The following is a 15,022-nucleotide window of genomic DNA, read 5'->3' on the forward strand; positions in this document are numbered from 1 at the left end:
ATTTCTGTCAATAGATCCCCTTAAATGTCACACACTGGACCTTTAATACTAATATTTAATACTGATTTTTATGATTTAGGCAGCCAAATTAAATTTGGTAGCACAAGTATCATCTCGCTCATGATCTGACCATAATAAAACTGATTGGTTTGTCAAGCTTCAGCTAAATCTTCGATCATTCTCATTTTGTTTTTTTGATGCTTCATTCAAAATGCATGATAAAATGTTTGAATCTGAACTAATACATGTGTTTATATGAACAAAGGATCAAATGGAGCGTGTCTAATATGTGAAAGAGGCTTTTAGTGACAAACCGACAGAGAGTCAGCTCTATGGAGCGTTGTATCGTCTTTTAGCTCATTGTTTCGGTTTTATCGCCCTAAACCTGTGTTGTTTTGTTTGACTCTCATGACTCTTAATAGCATCGCATAGATCTGACATCAGTTTGTCCGGTATCGTGTTAGTTTCCTGCTACAAGTCCCAACAAATGTCTGTAACACCAAAATGTCAACATCCACGACTAAATTTCACCCCAATTTAAATATTAATTATAATATTATCCTTGTTTTCAGCGCTTACATACACATTTATCATGCTCTGTCCAACACTGCCATGATTATCTCCTAACCCAGTGCAAAGATCAAACAACACATGTGTTTGAATCCACCTGATTCATCCGTATGCGTGTCAATAAATCGATGCGTCGTCGAGGCTGTTGCTATCCTACGAGCCGAGCGGGCGGCTTGTTTTGACAGAACCTGTCAGTATGCTAATGGATACCTGTCAGGCCGAAGTGAGTCTGCCTTTTCTAAAGAGCTCCAGGAGGCTTGCTCCTTCCTCCGTAAAGTACCGGGCAACCAAAGTGCTCATGTTCATGGCGTCCATGTGTGTTGAAAGGTTCGCTCGGTAGGTGTGCGAGTACATGAAAATATGGTCACCACACTAGAAACACAACTTCAAATCTCAGTGCTGTTTTTAAAGGTTGGTTTTGCTGCCTCAAGGGCCAAAATGATTAATTAATTAAGTTTTAAGTGCTAGATTTTCTAGCACAGCAGGTAGAACGATGCATTCAGTTGGTAATTATGTGTATGAGTGTTTGAAGTCCTGATTTTCTCCACTGGAAGTACAAGGAATAGTTTCATGGAAAACTTTTGTGAGGACCTGTGGGAGAAGAAGGCTTCAGGCGAACAGTAGATGGGGAGAGATCTTGATGCAGCATGCATGTTCCACCGTGGCCTGGAGGTGGACGTGTACTCGCCCTATTCTTGGCTTTTTTTAGGATTGTGTTCCAACCCATCGTGAGCAAATCACAGGAAGGCAGTCGGCGGGGGAAAACAGGGGTGGACTGACGTTTCTCTGGATCATTTGGAGTTTCGATAACACCCTAAAACACGCCAACTTTTCAGTCTTTGTGCCAAATTATGCCAAGCTGTTTTACTGATGCATATTTGTGTCAGTGAGGAAAAGTTCCCACAGTTATCGTCCTGCCAACCGGAGAAACTTTCTCCACCCTTTGACCCTCTAAGCCGCTGCTGAAAAACGAGATGCCACGAAGCATTACGCATGAATTACTGAGATTTTTCACTCTTTCTTCCATTCAGATGGATTTCTGTGTCCAATTCATTTTTATGGAACTGTGTCACAGTTAGTCAATGCCCTGAATATTTCTTTTTTAGGGCATTACAAACTCCACCCTCCTACGCAATGAATAATGGTCACGAATTTCATTTGACATTACAGCAGTTTCCCTCAGCTCTAATTGTTCTTGGAAAGCAGCAATCATTGCACACTGTAACAGAAATCGTTCCCCCCATTCATGCAGGAATAATAAGCTTTATTATGGTAACAATGCCGGAGCTATTTCTCTCCTCTCCATCGAGGACAATGAAAGTATTTTTAGAAATGTGTACGGATGAATGTTGTGAATGCGACGTCAAACAAAAAAAAAAAGGAGCAAGGGAGGTAACTTCTGGGTCTGCAGCACAACTGAGGAAACACTGCACATACAAGAAGACGAAGGATATGAGACGAGTGTGATAAACACTCTCAGAGATGAAATAAATCTTATGCATCAAATACAAATCAAATAAAAGACAGCCTGAGCCTCCAACACATCCACTTCCACTGTTTTTACTGTGTGTATCTGTGTCAGTCAGCCACTTTGGTTCAAACTGAAATATCAGTTTGTGGATCCCAACGTTTCATCTATCGCTAGCATCAAGTCAAAATATGCATTTTCTTTGGCGACTTAATGAACTGTGGGCCCCACATATAAAGAGCTGAGTCCTTACTGCAGCAACCTGGGTTCAGTTGCACCGTTCGGCACCACCCTTGTCTGTCTACAGCTGCCTATCCAATAAAAGCCCCACAAATATGTGTCTACGTGACCAAATATATACAAATACCTGCAAAACACCTATCAGTCTCCATAGCACTTGTGGTACCTAACTAACTAACTAACTAACCGACCAACTGACCACCCAACCAACTAACCAACCAACCAACCAACCAACCAACCAACCAACCAACCAACCACCCGACCAACTGACCAACCGACCAACCGACCAACCACCCAACCAACCGACCAACCACCCAACCGACCAACCACCCAACCAACCGACCAACCATCCACCCAACCACCCAACCAACCAACCAACCCCTTGCTCTGATTCAGCTTGGTGTAACATGAATTGAGCACGACTGTACTTCATACAGTACGTCTTGTGGTTAAACACTGTAATGAGATCAAAGTGCTGTAAAATCATGGTTGTTCTTTGAAATGTAGTGAGACGAAGGAAAGTGGACTTGCTGGTGCAGATTTATAAATAAATCAAGCGGTCTTTGAGTCGTCTCTCTCAGATTTCCTATTACCTGGATGACTGAGAATCTTCACAGATGTAAAACTCCATGAATACCAATAAAACATTACTTGACTTCCAATAAAACGCGTAGAGCTTTCCTGATTAGGAGCGTAAACTGTCTCACCTGCATGTGAATCACTAATGGAGGGTTCCTCGTTGCAGCACCTTGGCTTTAAACTCTGAGTTGTTTTGTGATTTGTGTCTCTGGCTGGTTTCCACAGGAGCTGGAGCAGCAGTTTGAGAGGGAGCGCCTCTCGCTGGAGGAGCAGAAGACACTCCTCAAGCAGCAGCTGGACGAGCTGAGGGAGGAGCTGACCTCCAAACTCACTGAAGCCAATGAGGAGGTGGGACATGGAGAACTTTGTACTTATATGAGCTCATGTTTGAAACCATTTCAACTGTCTTTGCTCGCTTCCTTATAAACTGTACATCCAGAAACAGCAGTTTTACTGACTAAACATGTACTGCATCCTGCATCCTGGATCTTCAACCTGTTGATAAAGGTCACGTGATATGATTGAAAGCTCTGGAACAGCCACTGTATGAGGACATTGTAATTGATCTCTCACTGACTAATTTTTGCTTGTTGGTAATTCATCTCCAAAAGTTCTGGAAACTGGAGTCTGAATCTATGTCTCTATAATAAAACGCTAACTTGAATGTTAAACAGTATTTACCATTTGAAAGATGAAGTAAATCGCCATAGTACAGGCTGAAAAATGAGATGAGGGTCACTTCCAAATGTGCAGCTCTCATATTTCTTAAAGGACGTAGCTATTTAACCACCCAAATGTCTAAACCTGACACTGTACAAGTCATTTTTTTAGAGTGAGTTATGTGAAATGTATTAAACTGTATAACTACTCCAAACAGCAGAATGCAAACACAACATGGAGTTATGATGCTCCTGTTTGCTTTTGGTGCAGCATTATTCATCAATAATGTTGGTTGTTTTTCCTGAATTTGAAGTATTCAAACTTGTTTTCTGTGTAAGTTTACTAAAGAGTGTAAAAGTTTAGTGTATGACGCATTCAGACAGGATCAGGCTGCAGGGGTGTGTCTATTTTCAGGAAATAACTTTATGTTGCTGATTAACCGGCGATATCGAGGCCTGCGCTTGCTCACTCTCACTCACTGTCTGTGTCACTCGACCAAAGCTGTCTCTTTCAAACCATCGGACACAAATTAAACTTCTTCGTGTCACTAACTTGCAGCACAGATTTACATGAAAAATAAACAAAGCCAGAACACGACAGGTAGAGTAGTACAGTTTGGATCAGTCCACGTTGACTGTGGACGGTTTGCCTGATCCGAATGTCTGATCGGTGGCCGTGGCGTGATGTCAGGCTGAGTTTTTCCAAAAGTTGAATCAACGTGTTTGCTGCAGGATGCAGACACCCCTGTGGCCTCCACATCCACAGCTAAAACTGACTTCTACCACTCAAATGAATGGAAAAACATGCGTCTTCGCCACAGTGCTGGATGGTCTGAATGCGACCTGGACCTACCATTTCAGTTAAAAGGTTCCTGGCTCAAAGTCTGTGATGAACTGGCACCTTGTCCGGGATGTGCATCACCTCTCGCGCAAAGTCAGCTGGAATCGGCTCCAGCCCCTCGTGACCCTGATAAGGATAAGCGGTCATGGAAAACGAGTCTGTGTGTGTTGAATGAATTTTTAAAAAGAGATAGAGAGATAAAGAACTCAATTTTTTCTCTAACAAAGGTTTAATCCGGTCCCTGCAGTCAGGCGTCATTAGTCTTGGTTACAAATCTGTAAATAAACCCGCTGCCTCACCCTGTTCTGCTCTGCTCTTTATGCACTCCATGCACACACTTTCCAAGTTGTACTTTGCTTTAACATTGAGGGTAAATGACTAAATGATGCAGAGCAAAACTGTGTTGCCACGTTGGCAGAAAGTGTACGGACCCAGCTCATTTAAAAATCAGACACAGAAATGATTATTGAATCCATTTCTGATGAAATTCCACCTCGCTGAGCAGAAAATGCTGATGTAGTCTCAAGGTTGTTGCCACACTGAGATTCAGCCTCAAGAGCAACCGATGTAGACGTTGTGAATGTGGCTCAGTCTCTCTCCGGTCTAACCATCTGTCTCTCCGCCCTCCTCCACCGCAGGTGACTCGGCTGCAGGAGGAGGTGCAGCAGGGGGAGCAGGACATCGGAACGGCCGAGGGACAGATCTCCACGCTGAAGGAGGCGCAGGACAAACTGCTGGAGGAGCTGGACGCTACCAGAGCCCGGCTGAGAGAGACCAGCAACCTGCTGACTGCCCTGCAGGTCTGCACGAACAAACACACACACACACACACAGGTTGATTAGTAGGTGTGTACGTCTATTACCTTAACCATCACAATAACACGACCAACCTCAAACTTTAATCTAAATATATTTCTAACCTCAGCTCGAGAGCCAAGTTTAAACCTTCAAACCTTTGAAGAAGAGAGGAGCAGATCAAAAGTCACTTTGAAGGTGGAAAACTCAAACTGGTCCAAAGATAGAAAGAAACACATATATATATACACACCACCGTCCACAGTATAGTCTACCTTTGATGCAGTTTATAGTAGTGACAGTCAATTGATTTGAGCAGTTACTAAATGTTTCTGTTCATCAGCTCTTTGATGAATCCTCGATTCATTTCATCTGTCTCAACATCTCTCTAATGTTTGTGTGGATCAGCTGTTAGCAAACTCTGAAAGATGCTGCAGCAAGAACTGTCTGTCTCTCTGACTCCACCTGTCTATCTATCTGTCTGTCTGTCTCACAGGGAGAGTTGGAGACACAGAAGCGTCAGCATGAAGCCAAACTCATCACCACCAAAGAAGAAGAAAAACACAAGATGGACAAGATGGCTCTGGAGCTGGAGCTCAAATGGACTGAAACACTCAGGTAGGTGTGTGTGTGTGTGTGTGTGTGTATTAGAGACAGAGTTTTTCTTTATCTCGTCTTCTAATAAATGGGGAGCGTGAAATTAAGAATGGATGGGAAATGGAAGTCTGCGTGTTTCCCTATTTTCTTTTCCCACACTTACTCGAACACACACACACACACACACCCACACACACACACACACACACAGGTCATCCGGCTCACAGTATTGACCGTGACAAAGCATTATCCTTGGACAGACTGTGCTACTTCTCATCTCAATCCAGTGTTAAAGCCCCGAGCTCAAAGTCTCTGTTCACGTCCACGGACCTTTGAAGTGTTATTATTCACAAACCTCAAAGAATGAAATCGACGGTTCTGAGGTGTGAACCGATGTATTCTTCACTCAGTAAAGTCTGCAGCCTCTAAATGACTCCATTAAAGTTTATCTCAGCATTAAACGGTGTCTTAATGGGTCGAAACCACAGAAAGCTTTTTCACTTAAAAATAGATTGTGTCTCTTTTACGCTGAAGTGTCTCCAGACAAAGCTGAGTGCCTCCATATCTGTTTATTATTTTATACGACTTCTTCTGTTGGAGATGATTCGATTAACTTTTATTAACTTTACCTTTCTGTCATTGTGTCCATGGAGGCTGCTGAGCCCGGCTAACAAACAGCAGCTAACAGCAGCTACAGGTGGCAGCAGTTTACTTCACTGTCCATCAGGAAACTCTGTAAATCACAGAGTTGAGGCGGAGCATCTTCTCCATAAAATATGATCCAGTTTCCCCAAAATCAGTGAAATAGTTGTAGTGGTGTGTGACTTAGTGCTGTAAAGCGTTACGTACTTCTCATGGATGATCGTACCCAGGGCACAAAGTTACGTAGTGTGAGGACAGACGTATAAATCTCAGCATCAACATGATTTAAAGTCTGCTAGTTTATGGTAGAAAAGTCACACAGTGTGCTTCAGACCGGTGTCTCAGACATGGACGGACCTGGAGAACATCGCCCCCCCGGGCACAGACATGGAAAAGGTCAGGCCTTGAACACTGCAGCTACTGTTTATAGCAGTTTTCGCATCTAGGTGACATTTTGCAGGTTAACCACAGCCGTAACGTGCCGCTGTCGGTTGGAAATGTCAGTATGAGTCACACTGATGATGAAGGAGAGATTAACTCCTCCTGTCACAGCACATCCACACTGACAATCCTTTCTATAAATCCTACATACGCAGTAAGCTATGAAACATCATAAATATATTCAAGGAAACCGTTAAAGGAACACTGAGAGGCGAGAAAAAAATATAAAAATATAAATCCAGTCTGTGAAACAGGTGAGAAAAAAACAGGATATATTTACATAATCTGTGAAGTTTTTGGCAGGTTTTTTGTGTGTTTGTTGTTGTAATACTAATTTCTGCCACACGAGGTTGAAGTGCAACACTGCGCCATATGCTGGAAGTAAATAATTCACCTGCCAAAACTCTGTTTGTCCACACCTGTTTCACAGATTGAAACGAGATGAAGGAACACGGAAAGATTATCCTTTTTTCCACCTGTTCTTTGAGCCATACACACGGGAGAGAGTCTGGAGTCCGTAGTATGACAGTATGCAGATGAACATTTTTAAAAACAGTTACATCTGACCTTAAAGTAGCCAAGATTCTCAGTATCTTTTGACTTTATATATTATTAGTCACTTCCTACATTGGCTCTGTCTTTAGGGGACCACAGACCCTTTGCGAATCCTGGACCTGTGTCTTGGTCGGCCCAGTAATCCGTGTTCTCAAACCCTGGACAAATAATACCAAAACTAATTGGGTGGCACGAGTATGTCCACAAATGGTCACACTCAGTGTATCTACAGTATAAGGTGTTTGCCAATTGGTCATTAGTCTACAGCGGTTGTGGTTGTGGTCCAACATTGTTATCTGGCCTTGTAGAGGCTTCTACATTATCTGTTGAGTGGAGACAGCCCAATCCTCTGACCTTGGTTACCATAGTAATGATCCGATTGGCACCTATTTGCTCAACACAAACATACGGCTGCTCTCAAGAAGAAGAAGTCAGTGTCTGTCTAACAATCTAAGATTTAACCCTACAGTGTAACTCCATATGTGACATGCTGGAATAGAGATTTCCCTCATAATTAAATGTATTGGTGTCAGTAAACATCTTAAACATGACTCTCTAATTAAAAAATCTCCAAATTAAACCAACTTCTTATTTTAGAAAAAAAAGAATATATTCCAATACATCATGATTTGATTTTTGCTGTTATTTCTTTACTCACAGATCTTATTCAACACAAATATAAATTCACAGACTGCCGCTCGGTGACCTGTTGGTTTCTTTGTATCTGCGTCTCACTCTCAACCTGCAAGTTTGTTTAATCGGTTAGCGCTCCGTCTCTTCGTAAAGGTCACACTTGATATTGTTTGATATTTTTAGCCTCCCCTCGCTCTCTGAGCTCCGTAAATATCTGCCGCAATATTTTTCATTACTCCACTCCACTCGTATCACTTCACTCCGATCCTATTTGAATTTGCTATTTGAATGTGGCTTTATGATACTCACTCACTATCATAAAGTCAAATCTCTTTGGGCTTAAATCAGGTCATTTCTTTTTACCAATTCATTGGTTAAAAGTTCACTATTGGTTAAATCAGGAATCTAAACAGAGGTCACATATAAAATTATATGTATTTGATGCAGTTGCAGCACCTCAGCTCAATGTACATTAATGTTTTTATTGGTTTAGAACAAAATAAGCAGGCCAATAAGTGTCGAGATTTACATCAAATTATGAATGAACTGATACTAGGAGCATCCTTTTCCTCCTGTCTTGGGAATCACCACAACCTAAATCTGTCAGCCAGCTTCTCCCCAGACGGTGAATCTTTCTTTTTATACCTCCCTCAAAGCATGAAGTTTCTCTTTACCCAAATATTTGCAAACGCAATCTTCCTTCCACCAGCGATATACTCCACTAATAATGTAAACTTGGCTGATTTCCTGCTGTAACTATCATATTTGGGGGTCCCCAGACATCCGCATTAAATCCAATATCTTAACAACTAAACACAAAAGGAAATAGTGTTACATGCAGCGGTAGCAATGGTGGTGTGGCGTTAATGACTAAAAATGGCTGCATCAGAGACAGATTAGGGAACGCCTGTTCTAATTTTCTGTCTGCTGTGTTGACAAGTTGACTGTGGCGAATTCAGTTAAAGCACTAATGAATGTCAGAGTGAAAGTAGACGTCCACATACTGTAGAAGTAACAGTGTATTCATACCGAGCTGCCGCCTATCTGTCACTCTCCCCCCTCCTCTCCGGTCTCTTCTTCATTACCTTTCATTCACCTTCCCTTTGTCTTTGGGCGCAGAGCTCTTTATTCTCAGGAGAACATCTATTCATTTGGCGGTCGGGGTGAGTACACTGTGGTTAGTGAGCCGTCTGAATTAAGGAGGCCGGCTTTTAATCCCTGTTTCACAGTGGAAACAGGCGGTCTCTCTGTGATAGCATAGTCACGGAAAGGGCTCTCAGGATTACCAAAAAGAACAGAGGAGATTCAGCGGATCATCGGGCTGAAGCACACAGTACCGCGCTAGTTTGTCCCGGTCATGCAGAAACACTCCTCGTCAGGGACGAGGGTCAGTGCTGGTTAAATGTATCGAAATCGATGGATTACGGTGAAGGCGAGTTGGTTGGTTCACCACTTTAATCCAGACTGAAAGATCTCAATAATTGGTGGATGGATCGCCATGAAATTTTCACTCATGGTCCCCAGAAGATGAAAAATAAAACGTTGTTGACCCAAACTTTCTACTAGCGTCACCCGCATTTCAAAGTGTAACCCATCCAGTAAAACATCTTTAATATTTATCAGATAAATTGGCATGAAATGTGTATATTCATGGTTTATATCCCAATTTGATTCTTCCACTTTACCCTTAAAGTTGATATTTATTGGAAACATTGCCATGAACACTAAACCTGGCTGTACCGGATGGTTTGAAGTTGCAACTGTTTAAAACCGGACAGGCACTTTTAAAGACTACAGGTCAGGTGATTGGATCATCTCTCTATTATCGTGGCTGAACTTCAACCAATCAGATCAATGAACCATACAAGGCAGTCAAACTCTTCTCGAAGTCGGTCAAGACTTCGTGTCGACGTTTCGGTTGAACAAAACCCAAGAAAAACAACAACAACATGGCGCCTTGCAGTAGGTTTTATTATTTGGAGGTCACATTGGAAACTTTGGCCCCGTCTCATGAATGTTGAAACTCCTCAAGGTGAAGCTTTGACTTTTCCTCCTGGTACAAACTGATCCGGTCTCAAACTTCAGACCAGAGTTTGTATAAGACGCCTCCGTCAGGTCTTGTGTACAGCGATGTACGTTTGGGAATATTTGTCTAAACTCTCCATGTCCGCCTGTGATGTGACATTACCAAGGCAAATAGCAGGAGGACAGCTAATATTTAATTACCCTCATTACAACGTGCAGTAGCTCTAATCCCATCTGAGTGTTTGTACGATCTTTTATAGGTAGAGTGTAAACAAGTGTAGACGAGTCATGTTTTTAAATCTGCAGCACACTGCTGAAGCTCAGTACATCGTTACCTATCGTTCTTTTGCTGTCAAAAACATCCAGAAACACAGAATAACAAGGTCCACACACAAACATACTCACTGAAAAACATGGACTTTATTTACTTATAACTGTGGCATACATACAGTTAGAGAGATACTCAGCAGACTGAAGTCCATATGCACACACACGCACCTTAAACGAGCACGGGCGCCTTATATCTCGTAGCACCGGGAGTAAAATTCAGCCAATTATTCCACATTTTATGAGGAAATTTCTTCAATCTTTGACAGTTCCTTCAACCCCTCCGTTCATCCACTCCTCTCCTTTACCTCTCTACGTCTGCCCTCGTCTCACTTCCTGCCCAGCAGACGGTATAGAACGACTCTTATTAGGCAGACCAGAGCTCTTTGAAGCCCAAGGCCTGTGTGTGTGTGTGTGTGTGTGTGTGTGTGTGTGTGAGTGTATATATGTGTGTGTGCGTGTTAGAGAGAGAGAGTGCATGCGTGCTTTACACTGAACGAGGACATGAATGATGACACGTGTCAAGCGAGCTGCATGATAAACGTGACTGTACTGCTGTGTGTGTGTGTGTGTGTGTGTGTGTGTGTGTGTGTGTGTGTGTGTGTGTGTGTGTGCGTATAAAAGCCGCCTTTCTACCTCTCGAAGCGAGAGAAAAAAAAGGTGTTTGCCTGAATACTTGATTTAACAGCTGCCATTTCAACTCCCACACACCTATTATAATGGCAGCGCACACACACACAGACACACACGTATAGAGCCGTACAAACAACTGTTAAAGAGCGATGGTCACTCAATAGATGCAGTGTTGAGGCTTGACCACTTCTCGTTCCCTTACAGCGAATATTGAGCTCTTTACCTTGGCTGCATTGTGTTTGATTCTCTTCTTCCACCAGATATTCTTGTTACACGCCTAAAAGAAATGCACTAAGCTTTCGGAGATTGCCTTATTGACTATAAATCATATTTAATTCTTCTACCGAGGCACACTCCATCCTTTGAGATTGCTTTCTCATCTTACAGACAGTCGATGGTTTCAGTTTAAATATCAACTTGCAAAGACTTGAAATCTAAAAACTGGAACAGACAAAGTTATCGTCTGGCAGGTGAACACAGTGGAGCATTAGCAGATAAAGACTTTTCACCTGGTGGAGACCAAACCAGGATGAAAAGGATCCTAAATATTGGATTTACATGCATCAGGTCACATCAAATATCAGATGTTGGCCGTCTGATGTGTGGTGTTCATGTTGTTGCAGAGTTATGCCTGAAAAAACCTTCGATAATTTTGTTTTCTGCTCCTATTTCAAGTAGAAAATCTGTGTTAGCACTATTACTGCTACAGCTGCACTAACATGTCCTCGCCGCACTGGACTTTAATGGTTCCCCTGTTTTGTAAGTTGCTTTGGATAAAAGCGTCAGCTAAATGACTAAATGTAAATGTCAGCGAGTACGAGCCAATCAAAGGCAGAGTAGCCCTGCGTGAAACAGCCACAGTTCAGTGTCTTGTTAACCTTCACATTTTAGAGTTGCCTTTTATATCTTGATGTGTGCCACACCTGTCAGGTGGATAGATTATCTTGGCAAAGTGCTCACTAACACAGATTTCAGTAAGTTGGTGTCTCTATATACGTATGTATTAAACAATCTTTAAAAAATATGGTTATTTTATTCTGTTGAATTTTAATTATATTGATTATACTGACCTTTTGCTTTCTTTGCTTTTGGCTCTTTGGAAAGTTTTCAATCCACACTCTGAACTCAAAACTGACGCCGCCCTCTCTTTTTGCAGGTTTAGTGAATCCATACAAATCCTTGTATGTGTTGTTGTTGTTGTGTTATAGGCAGGAGTGTAAGAAGCTCCGCGAGGAGCTGAGAGAGGAGCACGAGGAGGACAAGGCCTCGGCGCTGGCTCAGCTGGCACAAAACAAGGAGCAGGAACTGAGCAACGCCAGGGAGAGCTGGCAGAGGAAAGTGGAGGACCTGCTGGAACAGGTACGACTATCGCTGAGTGCATGCGTGTCGATCCGGTTCCTTCCTGGCCTTTGTAGTCTTTGTTATAACTATGCGAGGAGAGGAATAAAATGACACCTAATGAAGTGTTTTTGGGGGTTTAATGCTCTGTACAGAATTCTTCAGGGAACACAAGATGTAATGTACAAAGAATGATGATCAGCAGCCCTGGATGAAGAGGACTTTAAGTGCAGCCTTTGCTGATTAAAGATTGTTTGATCTCTCTGAACACAAAATACCAGAAGCCTCCAGCTTCTAGTCGATGGCTGTAATTATATCAGTATTAAAAAAAGAATCAATAAGGAGGGAGAGAGGATGAGATCTGCACCTTCCTGTAAGACCTCCTGTCGCTCACACACTCGTTATTTGATGCTGAACACACCGCAGCATGCTGCTGTTGCTAATGACCACCCGGTAATATTAATGTAGCGTGACTGAGCTCCTTCCTGTGGTCAAACCTTGCACACGGATGAACCATGCCGACGGCTTTATTTATGTCCATGTGCATCAACTCCCACCGTGTGATTAATGCGTCCTCTTCACGCCTCGCGATCGTTTATTTACTCTTAATACTCGAATCGGACGAGCGGTCAATCCCCTGATAGATACCTGCTGACAGAAGACGTGCTGTTTGGAAATTAAATGATGGTCCAGACTATTTTCTAATGGCTTTTTTATTTTATTTTATCAGTGCCAGTGATGCCTGGCGCTGATGCCTGGCAATGCCTGAGTTGCTGATCTTAGATTAGCAAATTAATCTTATTAATCGTAACAGACGTTTCCTCCTGGAGTATTTAATGAGTTTGGAAATGCTAGAGAAACCTCTAAATAACGTCTTAACTAAACCAGAGAATCACTTTACTGTGGATTTAGTCAACTACAATCTTAATAATAAAACATCGCAGAACAGGAGAGCTTCTTGAAACTGTTAAGGTGGAGCTCTTCGGTGGAAGGCATGAGCAAACATTGAAAAAAGTCATGAAGAAACCGGTAACGGTCCTCTGTTTCTTCATGACTCTTTTCAAGGTTTTCTCAAGGTAGCACGTGGTTAGAAAATTCAAGGCATTCAGCCTTTTCCAGGAAGAGTCACACACAAACCTCAGCTGTTTATTCATGGAAGAGGAAACTTAACGCCGAAACACATCAAAGATGTATTTTTTACCTCGTTTACCAGCTTCTTGGTTTCTTTATGAGCGTTTACAATCTTATAATATTCAGTCAACTAAAACTGGAACTTTCCAGACTAAAATAAAACTCAAAATCTGCCTTCAGACTTAACACTGATATCGACACAGAAGTCTGTGAATTTAATCAACATACGTATCGTTTATAGTTTAAATTCATCAGTGCCCTCTTGCAGGCACATCTAAGTCTAATAGCTTATATCAGTGCCAGCGATGCCTCGACGCGTGGGCAGATATTTAACTTAATATCTTTAATATGATTTCACTTCTGCTCACACACCAGCTGCTTCACAGTATGTTTTTAAAAAGTACAACTGTGCATCCGCTTTATAAATATCAGCGGTGTTGCAGTTTAGACTTGGCAGCAGCACATGAAGTTATCACCTCTGCGAGGACTTTAAGAGGAATCTAAATGATATTAACGGTGGAAAATATGTGTGTAAAGTCAAAGGTGTTGTTTGTAGTCACCAGCTTCAGTTCCCCTCAGCTCTGCAGAGCATTTTAGCGTCTTTCAGCTCATTGTTTGGATTTTTCGGCCCACAACTTTTGGCTCACAGCTCTCGTCACAGCTGTATCTAGTATCAGCTGTTGGGTGACATGGCACTGATGTTCTCACAAAACAAATCAATGAATACAATTTTAAGAAACTCCAGCTGCCTACATCATGACTTGTTGACCCAGGTGTTTCCGCCTGAAACATTTCAGAGTTCAGGATGAGTAAACGTCTTAATATCAGGATCAGAATACAGCATGTATAATTATACGCTTGTGTTAATAAAGCTATCCAACCTCATGACACATCATATGACTCACGTCTTAGTCATAATATTCAAATCTAAATTTGGGACGCAGCTATTGAGGCTGAGCTGCATCGGCTTTCTTCCTTTCTGTTTTTGTTACATGTATGACGATCCGTCGATATTTATTCCAACAACGTGTTAATAAATTAATAAATGGCTCGTTCGAGCTCCGGCTGTCCTCACCTGTGCTCAGAGTTTTCCTTCCTGTCAGTCATTTTGCTCCGAGGGACTTCAGTGTTCGGTAAAGCAGACAAGGTTATCGTCCCCCGGGCAACTTTGCATCCTGCCAACAAGTGTTGCTGTTTCTCGACAGAGAGGACACGTGTGATCTTCACACAGCAGCTGGTTGACCTTTCCGTAGGTCACTCGAATAACGGACGCAGTCCTCTGTTTTCTAAAGTTTCCTGTTCTTTAACAAATTTGCTTTATCGGAACGAGCGCCGCCGAAACAAGTTTATACAAGGTTGTGCTTTTGTCTCTACGCTTTCACAAACATTCATTGTCTTAAGCTGTCTAGACAGACTCATTTGGTAAATGATGCTGCTTCCTTCCAACAATGAATTCTCATGCTCAGTGCTGAGAACATTTTGTTTACAAAAAGTAAGAAACTTTATGGCTCAAGGCTTTAAAGAGAGATCATATTTCTTTAATTGATT

At 42.2% G+C, this 15,022-nt stretch overlaps 1 protein-coding gene across 4 annotated transcripts in view; it reads left to right on the forward strand.

The window, feature by feature from the left end:
• fam184ab (family with sequence similarity 184 member Ab) overlaps positions 1-15,022 on the forward strand; it is a 133,511-nt gene that overhangs the window by 79,498 nt on the left and 38,991 nt on the right. For all 4 annotated transcript variants that reach the window (XM_019268760.2, XM_019268762.2, XM_019268761.2 and 1 more), the window contains 4 exons: positions 3,083-3,205; positions 4,996-5,157; positions 5,649-5,770; positions 12,214-12,364. In XM_019268760.2, coding sequence (XP_019124305.1) covers positions 3,083-3,205; positions 4,996-5,157; positions 5,649-5,770; positions 12,214-12,364 — 558 coding nt within the window. The remainder of the gene's footprint in view (positions 1-3,082; positions 3,206-4,995; positions 5,158-5,648; positions 5,771-12,213; positions 12,365-15,022) is intronic.

Source organism: Larimichthys crocea, chromosome XI (assembly GCF_000972845.2).
Source record: "Larimichthys crocea isolate SSNF chromosome XI, L_crocea_2.0, whole genome shotgun sequence".
NCBI classification, from domain to species: Eukaryota; Metazoa; Chordata; class Actinopteri; family Sciaenidae; genus Larimichthys; species Larimichthys crocea.